At 42.5% G+C, this 12025-nt stretch overlaps 1 protein-coding gene across 2 annotated transcripts in view; it reads left to right on the forward strand.

Moving 5' to 3' along the window:
- The window catches only part of VPS13A (vacuolar protein sorting 13 homolog A), a 267901-nt gene continuing 257496 nt past the window's right edge, over positions 1621-12025 (forward strand). For both annotated transcript variants that reach the window (XM_005683796.3, XM_018052091.1), the window contains exon 1: positions 1621-2049. In XM_005683796.3, coding sequence (XP_005683853.1) covers positions 1950-2049 — 100 coding nt within the window. In that variant the 5' untranslated portion in view covers positions 1621-1949. The remainder of the gene's footprint in view (positions 2050-12025) is intronic.

Below are 12025 nucleotides of genomic sequence, written 5' to 3' on the forward strand. Positions count from 1 at the left end.
ATCATTTGCTATGCAGAAAGAAATTTAAACTACACTCCTACATCTTAAATCCTTCAGTTCAGTTCAGTTCAGTTGCTCAGTCGTGTCCCACTCTTTGCGGTGACCCCATGAATCACAGCATGCCAGGCCTCCCTGTCCATCACCAACTCCCGGAGTTCACTCAGACTCATTGTCCATCGAGTCAGTGATGCCATCCAGCCATCTCATCCTCTGTCGTCCCCTTCTCCTCCTGCCCCCAATCCCTCCCAGCATCAGAGTCTTTTCCAATGAGTCAATTCGCATGAGGTGGCCAAAGTACTGGAGTTTCAGCTTTAGCATCATTCCTTCCAAAGAACACCCAGGGCTGATCTCCTTCAGAATGGACTGGTTGGATCTCCTTGCAGTCCAAGGGACTCTCAAGAGTCTTCTCCAACACCACAGTTCAAAAGCATCAATTCTTTGGCGCTCAGCCTTCTTCACTGTCCAAGTCTCACATCCATACATGACCACCTTTGCTGCGGCTGCTAAGTCGCTTCAGTCGTATCCGACTCTGTGCGACCCCATAGATGGCAGCCCACCAGGCTCCACCGTCCCTGGGATTCTCCAGGCAAGAATACTGGAATGGGTTGCCATTTTCCTTCTCCAATGCATGAAAGTAAAAAGCGAAAGTGAAGTCACTCAGTCCTTAGCGACCCCATGGACTGCAGCCTACCAGGCTCCTCCGTCCATGGGATTTGTCAGGCAAGAGTACTGGAGTGGGGTGCCATTGCCTTCTCCGATGACCACCTTTATGATCTCTTAAATCCTTAGAGGGTTATTAATTATAGTTCTCCAGACTTCACATCCAGCGTGTTTGGCCTTCACAACCTCAGGTCTTTGGCCCTCTTTCTGTATAGAACCAAACACGGCTGTGAGAGTGGTTCTGCAAGAGCTCTAATTTTTATGTATTTATTCAAGGTCATTCTGTGAAGGCTCAGGGGCTGTGAGTCTTGTCTTCAGGTGTTCGTAGGAGGGCGCTCAGCAGTGTCAGTCAAAACTGGTTGACCCTAAGGGACGAAAGTCGGCTCCGTCTAAATAACCAGACCAAGAGAGTGCGATCTCAGATGAAGGAAAGGGACCATGGAATTACAACCCAGAATTTACTTTACTTTCCTCTCTCGATTTGCAGCCACGGAAGTTAAGTCATCGACTGCGTAACCTCTCCAAGCGTTCGTAGGACTGAACGGGGCAGTTACAGGCATCCAGACACTCAGGCTGGACTGACCTAGGAAGCCAGCACTGCCCGGGTTCCGCCTGTACCTCCCAACTTGTAATAATAAGTGCGTAGCTCCCAGGGACTCCACTTGAGAGCCTCCATCCTAACTAATGCGGAAGGCACTTTTAATCTGCTGCCGCTTTACCCAGATTTAGGACCTCCCGGCCCACGTGGGGGCGTGTCTCCTCAGTTAGGGGCGGGGCGTTCCAGGCAGGGAGTAACCGCCGCGCCCCCTGGCGTCCCGTCCCCCGCCCCCGCCCCGCCCCGCCCCCGCCCCGCCCCGCCCCCGCCCCGCCCCGCCCCCGCCCCCGGCACCAGTGGGGAGGCCAGGCTGCCGGTGGGGGCGGGGTCAGAAATGTCCTGTAGCTCCAGGTACCAGTCCGGTTGCCTGGCGATGGGGGAAGAGGCGGGGCCGAGGAGAAAAAGGAGCCGCGCTCCGCCCGACGAGGGCCAGCGCTGGAGAGGCGGCCGCGCAGCCGCCTTAGCTCTCTCTCGAGCCTCGGGCTCCGCCCAACCCTGGATCCCGAGCCGCACATGCGTAGCGCGAGCGACCGCCTCCGCCCCTCATAGGGCTCGTGGCGGGGCTACGCGTGCGGCGCTGGTGGCACCACGGTCGGAGCCGCCCAGGATCCGGTGAACCGAGCAGTCTCGTGAGAGGGGCTCGAGAGGGCAGGCGCAGGAAGAAGAAGCGCCGCGTCCGCCGCGGCTAAGGAAGATGGTGTTCGAGTCGGTGGTCGTGGACGTGTTGAACCGGTTCTTGGGGGACTATGTGGTGAACCTGGACACGTCCCAGCTCAGTCTGGGCATCTGGGCAGGTAACGAGACCGCCGCAGTCCCTCCATCTCGCCTCCCGTGCTTCCGTTGACAGAGCCGGCCCTGCCTTCCTGGGGCCTCGGGCCCCGCTCTGCCACCTGCCGCCGACTCGTTTGGGGTCGTGTTACGTAGAGCCGGGAGGCAGTTGCCGGGCCTCCACCGGCGAGTTAGTGTTTTGGCCGGAGGGGATTGGGGTCTCTGAAGCCGGATGAAAAGGCTACACCCCCCGCCCCCCGCCGCTTTTCGGCCGAAGGGACCCACAGTGGACTCCAAGGGTCTGGAGTTCAAGTTCCACCGAGCCGCCCTTTTCTGCCCTTCGCGGTCCGGTTGCAGCTGTGTTGGGCGAGGGGCGGCGTCGAGACACACCTGGGCTTGGTATGGTCCCTGTCATTTTCGCCCCTTGGATTGTGATGGAGGCCCGGGCAGCCCGCGGAGGGCCGCACGCCGCCCCGCACGTGAAAGCAAGGAGCTGTGACCGGAGATGCCGTCCTCCTTCCGCGCCCAGCCTCGGGGTATGGCCAAACCCTGCTGGCTGCTCCGCTCCCCTTTCCGGCCTCACCGCCTCGAGTCCGGGAGGCTCGCCTGGGTTCGGCTGATAACAGAGCGAAAACTCCTGTGCAGGATCGCTCGAAAGATTGATGGTGTGTTGTCAATTTACAATCTGAACCCAGCAGTGTGTCAAGCCTGTTAAGGGTTTGGGGCTTTGTGGGTCACGTTGAATTACTGAAATTTTAAAGAAGCTAGGTGCACTGTCCTTACGCTAAGTGAGATGTGAAGTTGGATGGTGAAGGACTGATGCTTTACTTTGTATCCGTTTATTCTGGTGTATTTCTTTATTTGGCGTTTCAATTTTAGTGCTGTGCTTCCACCTGTTTTTGTATTACACGCTTATCTATTTTAAACAACCATTAGAAATTAGATTCTTTTTCTTATGAAATGTCTTTCCCAGGCCAAAGCTAGGGTTAATCTCCTTGTCTGAGTAATATATAGATATATTTTAAAATTTTAGTCTTTTTGAATATGCACACACTTGACAGCTTTCTTCTAAAGTATTTATCGTGATATTTCTCCTTTATTTAATAGTGTAAATAAGTTACTTAGTTTGATAAAGAAAACCTCTTGTTAACTACTGTTGATATCTAGTACCTTCCCTGGTGGCTCAGATGGTAAAGCATTTGTCTACAATACGGGAGACGTGGGTTCGCTCCCTGGGTCAGAAAGATTACCTGGAGAAGGAAATGGCGACCCACTCCAGTACTCTTGCCTAGAAAATCCCATGGATGGAGGAGCCTGGTGCAGGCTACTGTTCATGGGGTTGCAAAGAGTTGGCCACGACTTCACTTTCACTTTCACATTCTTGCAGGAATGAAGAATATAAATGCTAGATCAGCATCTCGGACTAGTACCAGAAATTTACAGATAGTTTAATCTGTGCTGCTTTTCACTTGTAAAATAGTAATGATAAAACTTGTCTCCACCCACCTCGGTAGGAAGCCTTGAGAACATTTTGTGATGTGCTTTGCTTTTAACCTGTAGTCGGAAATTGCTTCTACTTCAAGGTGGAGGTTGGTGTAGAGTTTGATTTATCAGTGGATTTGTTAATTTGAAATACTGATACACTAAATTCACTCTTGTGATGCACAGTTCTATCAGTTTGACAAATACAAGGAAGCATGTATCCAGCATCACAACCTTGATACAGAAGAAACATCAGTTCAGTCGCTCAGTCGCATCAGACTCTTTGTAACCCCGTGGACCACAGCTCACCAGGCCTCCCTGTCCCTCACCAACTCTCGGGGTTTACCCAAACTCATGTCCATTGAGTTGGTGATGCCATCCAACCATCTCATCCTCTGTCATCCCCTTCTGCTGCCCTCAATCTTTCCCAACATCAGGGTCTTTTCCAATGAGTCAGCTCTTCACATCAGGTGGCCAAAGTGTTGGAGTTTCAGCTTCAGCATCAGTCCTTCCAATGAACACCCAGGACTGATCTCCTTTAGGATGGACTGGTTGGATCTCCTTGCAGTCCAAGGAACTCTCAAGAGTCTTCTCCAACACCACAGTTTAAAAGCATCAATTCTTTGGCACTCAGTTTTATTCACAGTCCAGCTCTCACATCCATACATGACCACTGGAAAAACCATAACCTTGACTAGACAGACCTTTGTTGGCAAAGTAATGTCTCTGCTTTTGAATATGCTATCTAGGTTGGTCATAACTTTCCTTCCAAGGAGTAAGCGTCTTTTAATTTCATGGCTGCAGTCACCATCTGCAGTGATTTTGGAGCCCCCCAAAATAAAGTCAGCCACTGTTTTCCACATCTCAAAATTCCCTCTGCTGCCCCTTTGTAGTCTCCCACCCAACTCCTACCCTTCCTCCTGGCAACCATTGGTTGTTTTCCATCCCTACAGTTTTGCCTTTTCTAGAGTGCCATATAAATGGAATTATGTGGTATGTATGTTTGTGGACCTGATTTCTTAGTTCATTCCTTTCACTTACTAAATGAAATGAATTTGAGAGGCATTCGTGTGTGGCATGCATCAAAATTGTGCAACTGTCGCTACATCTAATTCCAGAACATTTTCAACACTCCAAAAATAAATCTCATACCTGTTAACAATCACTACAGATTTATCCTCATGTTCTCTGGCAATCACTAATACACTTTTTGTCTTCTCTTGGTTGCCAATTCTGGAGGTTTCATGTAAATTGAATCATAATATACATGGCCTCTTGTTTCTGGCTTCTTTCACTTAGTACTATATTTTCAAGGTTCATTTATATTGTAGCATATATCAGTATTTCATTCTTTTTTGTGGCTGTTAGTAACATTCCATTGTATGGGTATAACTCATTTTGTTTACCTTTTCATCAGTTGATGGAGATTTAAATTATTATTACTTTTTCCGTTTATGACTAATGCTGCTGTGAACATTCATGTACAGGTTTTTCATGGACATATACTTTAAGTTCTCTTGTGTATAGAGGTGGAATTTCTGAGTCATATTGTAACTTTGTTTAGGCATTTTAAGGAATTTCCAAACCCTTGAAAATTCTTTAAGTATTATGGATGCAAGTCCTTTGTAAGATAAGTGATTTGAAAAATACTTTCTCGGAGTTGTTTCCAAGGCTGTCTTTTGCAAAGCAAAAGTTTAAAATTTTAATCAAATCCAGTTTATCAGAATTTGTGAGTCATGCTTTTGGTGTTATATTTGTGAAATCTTTCCCTAACCCAAAGTCACAAAGATTTTCTACTGTGTTTTATTCCAGAAGCTTTATAGTTTTATATTTTACTTTTTTTGAGTAATAGGTAGAATTTAAAATATTCTTGTAGAATTTAAAAAGCAATAATAATTCTTGATAAACTTAGAGGACTAAAACATTCGTTGAAAATCTCAATAATAGAAACTAGGTGCTACACAGGAAAAATGTTAAGATTATGGACTTAATATTTTAAGGTCTAGTGTCAGAAAGACCTATTAGTAAATGTGTGCTTTTGCTAGGCTTCCGTATAGTAATCCAGTTAATATCACTATTGGCATATGAATAGTATAATTAGTATACAGAAGTTAAATTGATGGTTTCATATCTAATAATGGAAAATTTGTTTCAGAGATGTTCCTTTGAAAATTAGAATTCTCTTCCTTAGAAACATTGTTATATATGAAGTTTACAGAGCTAATTATAATACAGTAGAGCAGTGCCACAATACTGTGCTATGCACTAAGGAGGCTGAGTCCTGGAAGCATCTATTTTGTGGAAGAAGAAAGAGAAATTGAGTTTCTTCTCAAACTGTTGGCAGATTATGATGTTGATAAAGTATGTATTTTAAACAGTTATTTCCACCCTCCCTGTGTATCATGCATTTAGGGAGTTGGTAGTACTTCGTAGACACATCTGCGATTCGCCTCCCAGCTTTGCTAAACCATCTAGTGTTTAATATTTCATTCAAGAGCTAGGCTGCATCAGGATCAGTCATATGTGAATGTTAGAAATACAGATTTTTGGGGGAACTACTTCCCAGATACTATAATTCATTTATTGAAAGTGGGACACCCCCCACCAATGTTTTTTAACCAAATGACACAGGGGATTGTGATGTCCAAATAGGTGCATTTTAAGGGCACTTTCAGGGCAAAAATATTAGAAATTCAGGGGCAGAAGTAGTAGTAAGGATGCCTTGTGTAATAGAATTATCATTTGTAACATAGAGTGTACCTTTTAATATTATAGTTTTCTTCTTCTCACTCATTTTCTTTGTTTGCTCCAAAATTACAATACTTGGGCAAATTTAAACAATTTGTTACGCCTGACATCTTTGTGTAACATTAGAAGCTCAGACTTCTTTAAAAAACAAAAACAAATTGCATATTCTGTTTTTGAAATGTTAATCTGTTAAAATGTTTCTCTTTATGTATAGTCTTATGTTCAGTTCAGCTGCTCAGTTGTGTCGGACTCTTTGCAACCCCACAGACTGCAGCACACCAGGCCTCCCGGTCCATCACCAACTTCTGGAGTTTACCCAAACTCATGCCTATTGAGTTAGTGATGCCACCCAACCTTCGCATCCTCTGTCATCCCCTTCTCCTCCTGCCTTCAACCTATCCCAGCATCAGGGTCTTTTCAAATGAGTCAGTTCTTTGCGTCAGGTGGCCAAAGTATTGGAGCTCTAGCAGCAGTCCTTCCAATGAATATTCAGAAGTGATTTTCTTTAGGATGGACTGGTTGGATCTCCTTGCTGTCCAAGGGACTTTCAAGAGTCTCCTCCAACACCACAGTTCAAAAGCATCAGTTCTTCAGCACCCAGCTTTCTTTATAGTGCAACTCTCACATTCATACATGACTACTTGGAAAAACTATAGCTTTGACTAGACGGACCTCTGTTGGCAAAATAATGTCTCTGCTTTTTAATATGCTGTCTAGGGTGGTCATAGCTTTTCTTCCACAGAGCAAGCGTCTTTTAATTTCATGACTGCAGTCACCATCTGCAGTGATTTTGGAGCCTAAGACAATAAAGTCTGTCACTGTTTCCATTGTTTCCCCATTTATTTGCCATGAAGTGATGGGGCCAGATGCCATGATCTTCATTTTTTGAATGTTGAGTTTTAAGCCAGCTTTTTCACTCTCTTCTTTCACCTTCGTCAGAAGGCTCTTTAGTTCGTCTTTGCTTTCTGTCATAAAGGTGTGTTATCTGTATATCTGACGTTATTGACATTTCTCCCAGCAATCTTGATTCCATCTTGTGCTTCATCCAGTCCGGCAGCAGTTTGTATGTCTTCATCACATACCCCTAATTTGTTCTTCCTTCTTTCCCTCTCTCCTTTTGTAACAAGTTTATTTTCTATTTCTGTGAGCCTGTTTCTGCTTTGTATATACACTTATTTAGATTCTATGTATAGTTGACATCATATAATATTTGCCTTCTCTGACTTTTTTCACTAAGCATGATATTCTCTAGGTTCATCTTCGTTGCTGTATATGGCTATACTTCATTTTTATGACTGAGTACTATTTTATTTTGTGTGTGTGTGTATGTATGTGAGACATCTTTTAAACTCAGTCATCTGTTGCTGGACAGTTGAGTTGTTTCCATGTTTTGGCTATTGTAAGTAGTGCTGCTATAAACACTGGGGTGCCTCTGTCTTTTTCAATTAGTTTTCTTTTTTTCTGGATGTGTATCGAGGAGTGGAATTGCTGAATCATAGTCTAGTTTTATTTTTACTTTCTAAAGGGACCTCCTTACTGCTTTCCACTGTGGCTGTACCAATTTACATTCCCACCAACAGTGTACAAGGGTTGCCATTTCTCTGTATGCTCTCTAACATCAGTTATTTGTAGAGTTTGTGATGATAGGTATTCCGACAGGTGTGAAGTGATACCTCATTGTGGCTTTGATTTCCATTTCTCTAATTATCAACACTGAGAATCTTTTCACGTGCCTATTTAGCCTTCTGTATGTTGTCTTTGGAAAAATGTTTATTCAGGTCTTCCACCCATTTTTTGATTTAGATTGTTTTTTGATATGAACTGTTGGCATATTTTGGACATTAGTCCCTTGTCAGTCGCATCATTTGCATCACTTTCAAAAGTAGGAAATGTGAGATTGCCAACATTCCTTTGAAGGTTGTTTTGATTGTGGATCCTTTGAGATGCCATATGAATTTAAAAATGAATCTATTTCTGAAAAGAATTGGATTAATTCTTTAATTAATTAATGTAGATTACATTGGATCTGTAGGTTGCTTTGGGTAGTATTGATATCTTAACAATATTGTGAAAATGGAATGTTTTTCTATTTATATATGTGTTTTCTTTATTTTAACAGTGTCTTATAGGTTTTGGGATATATATCATTCTCCTCTTCTCTCTCCCCATTGTTTTTTCCTATGTATTTTGTTATTTTTGATACTGTTGTAAATGGCTTCCTTGGTGGCTCAGTGGTAAAGAGTCTGCCTGCAATAAGATGTGGGTTCGATCCCTAGGTGTGGAGGTTCCCCTGGGGAAGGAAATGGCAACCTATTCCAGTATTCTTGCCTGGGAAATCCCATGGACAGAGAACCCAGTGGGCTGCAGTCCATGGGGTTGCAAAAGAGTTGGGCACGACTTAGCAACTAACTAACACAATTGTAAATGTAATTGTTTTCATAGTTTCTATCTTGGATTGTCAAGTGTATAGAAACAACTGATTTTTGTATTTTGATTGTGTATCCAGCAACATGGTGAATTTATTTATTCTAGCAGTTTTTTGTGGAATATTTTTTTTCATGTAAGATCATGCTGTCTATGAACAAAGAGAATTTTCCTTCTTCCTTTCCAGTGTGGATGCCTTTTATTTATTCTTCTTGCCTAATTGCTCTATGACATTGTGCTGAGTAAAAGTGGCAGAAGTGGACATCTTTATCTTGTTCTGATGTTAGAGAAAAAGACATATCTTGTACCATTACATATGAAGTTCATTGTGTGCTTTTCATATATGGCTTTAATATCTTGAGATAGTTTGCTTTTATTCCTAATTTTTTAAATGTTTTTAACATGAAAGAATGTTGAAGTTTTTTGAATGCATTTTCTTCATCAGTTGAAGGGATCCTGTGTTAATTCATTCTGTTAATGAGGTGTATTACCCTGATTGAATTTGTATGTTGAACCATCTTTCCATTCCTAGAATATTACATTGAATAATAGTGATAATTCTTTTAGTGTACCATTCAGTTTTGGTTGCTAGTATTTTGTTGAGGATTTTTGCCTCAGTATTCACGAGGGATACTGAGCTGTAGTTTTCTTGTGGTATCCTTGGCTTTGTTATCAGATTAATGGAGACCTATATGCAGTTTGGAAGTGTTTTTTTCTCATTTTTTGGAAGAATTTGAGGAGGATTGGTGTTCTGTTTTAAATGTTTGGTAGAATTCGCCAGTGAAACTCTTCTGTTCCAAGCTTTTATTGTTGTCGTTGTTGAGATGTTTTTTGATTACTGATGAAATCTCATTACAAATTTGTGCAGATTATGCATTTCTTCATGATTCATCAGTGGTAGTGTGCATGTTTCTAGGAATTTATCCATTTTATCTAGGCTATCAAATTTGTAGACACATAGCTGTTCATAGTATTCTTATAGTCCTTTTTATTTCTGTGAAATTGGTAATATTATACCCTCCTTCATTTTTCATTTTAGTTACAATTGACCCTTGAGCAACAAGGGGTTAGGGCTTCAAACCCCTGCACAGTTGAAAACCTGCATTTAACTTTACAGTTGGCCTTCCATAGCTATGGTTCACATCCTCAGATTCACCTATGATATAATTCTGAAGTATGTATTTATTGGAAAAAATTCATATACAAGTGTACCCACAAAATGCAAAGCTCTGTTGTTCAAGAGTCAGTTGTATTCCACTCCTCATATATCTTTCCTTTTCTCATTTGCCTTTCGCATCTCTTCTTTTCAATGCTCTTTTGTAAGGCCTTCTCAGACAACCATTTTGCCTTTTTGCATTTCTTTTTCTTGAGGATGGTCTTGATCCCTGCCTTGATCCCTGCCTCCCTGTACAATGTCCGTCCATAGTTCTTCAGGCACTCTTTGAGATCTAATCCCTTGAATCTATTTCTCACTTGCACTGTATAATCGTAAAGGATGTGGTTTAGGTCATACCTGAATGGTCTAGTGGTTTCTCCTATTTTATTCAATTTAAGTCTGAATTTGTCAATAAGGAGTTCATGATCTGAGCCACAGTCAGCTCCTGATCTCGTTTTTGCTGACTGTATAGAGGTTCTCCATCTTTGGCTGCAAAGAATATCATCAATCTGATTTTGGTGTTGACCATCTGGTGATGTCCATGTGTAGAGTCTTCTCTTGTGTTGTTGGAAGAGGGTGTTTGCTATGACCAGTGCATTCTTTTGGCAAAACTCTTAGCACAAGGTCAAATTTGGCTGTTACTTCAGGTATCTCTTGACATCCTACTTTTGCATTCCAGTCCCCTATAATGAAAAAGGACATCTTTTTTGGGTGTTAGTTCTAAAAGGTTTTGTAGGTCTTTATTGAACTGTTCAACTTCAGCTTCTTCAGCATTACTGGTCTGGGCATAGACTTGGATTACTGTGATATTGAGTGATGTGCCTTGGAAATGAACAGAGATCATTTTGTCGTTTTTGAGATTGCTTTCAAGTACTGCATTTTGGACTCTTTTTTTGACTATGATGGCTACCCCATTTCTTCTAAGGGACTCTTGCCCACAGTAGTAGATACAATGGTCATCTGAGTTAAATTCACCCATTCCAGCCCATTTCTCCTCCTGCCCTCAATCTTCCTCAGCATCAGAGTCAAATGAGTCAGTTCTTCACATCAGTTGGCCAAAGTATTGGAGTTTCAGCTTCAGTATCAGTTCTTCCAATGAATGAATATTCAGGACTGATTTCCTTTGGATATCCTTGTGTCCAGGGGACTCTTAAGAGTCTTCTCCAACATCACAGTTCAAAGGATTCAGTTCTTAGGTGCTTACTTTTCTTCATAGTCCAGCTCTCATATTGACACATGACTATTGGAAAAACCATAGCTTTGTTGGCAAAGTAATGTCTCTGCTTTTTAATAAGCTGTCTAGGTTGGTCATAACTTTTCTTCCAAGCAGTAAACGTCTTTTAATTTCATGGCTGCAATCACCATCTTCAGTGATTTTGGAGCCCCCAAAATAAAGCCTGTCACTGTTTCTAGTGTTTCCTCATCTATTTCCCATGAAGTGATGGGACCAGATGCCATGATCTTAGTTTTCTGAATGTTGAGTTTTAAGCCAACTTTTTCACTTTCTTCTTTCACTTTCCTCAAGAGGCTCTTTAGTTTTTTTTCGCTTTCTGCCGTAAGTGTGGTGTCATCTGCATATCTGAGGTGATTGATATTTCTCCCAGCAATCTTGATTCCAGCTTGTGCTTCATCCAGTCCAGCATTTCTCATGATGTATTCTGCATATAAGTTAAATAAGCAGGGTGACAATATACAACCTTGACGTGCTCCTTTCCCAATTTGGAACCAGTCTGTTTTCCATGTCCAGTTCTAACTGTTGCTTCCTGACCTGCACACACATTTCTCAGGAGGCAGGTCAGGTGGTCTGGTTTACCCACCTGTTTTAGAATTTTCCACAGTTTGTTATGATCCATACAGACTTTGGCGTAGTCACTAAAGCAGAAATAGATGATTTTTTTTGGAACTCTCTTCCTTTTTTGATAATCCAGCACGTGTTGACAGTTTGATCTCTGGTTCCTCTGCCTTTTCTAAATCCAGCTTGAACATCTGGAAGTTCATGGTTCACGTACTGTTGAAGCCTGGCTTGGAGAATTTTGAGCATTACTTTGCTAGCATATGAGATGAGTGCAATTGTGTGGTAGTTTGAGCATTCTTTGGCATTGCCTTTCTTTGGGATTGGAATGAAAACTGACCTTTCCCAGTCCTATGGCCACTGCTGAGTTTTCCAAATTTGCTGGCATATTGAGTGCAGC

Source organism: Capra hircus, chromosome 8 (assembly GCF_001704415.2).
Source record: "Capra hircus breed San Clemente chromosome 8, ASM170441v1, whole genome shotgun sequence".
Classification (NCBI taxonomy): domain Eukaryota; kingdom Metazoa; phylum Chordata; class Mammalia; order Artiodactyla; family Bovidae; genus Capra; species Capra hircus.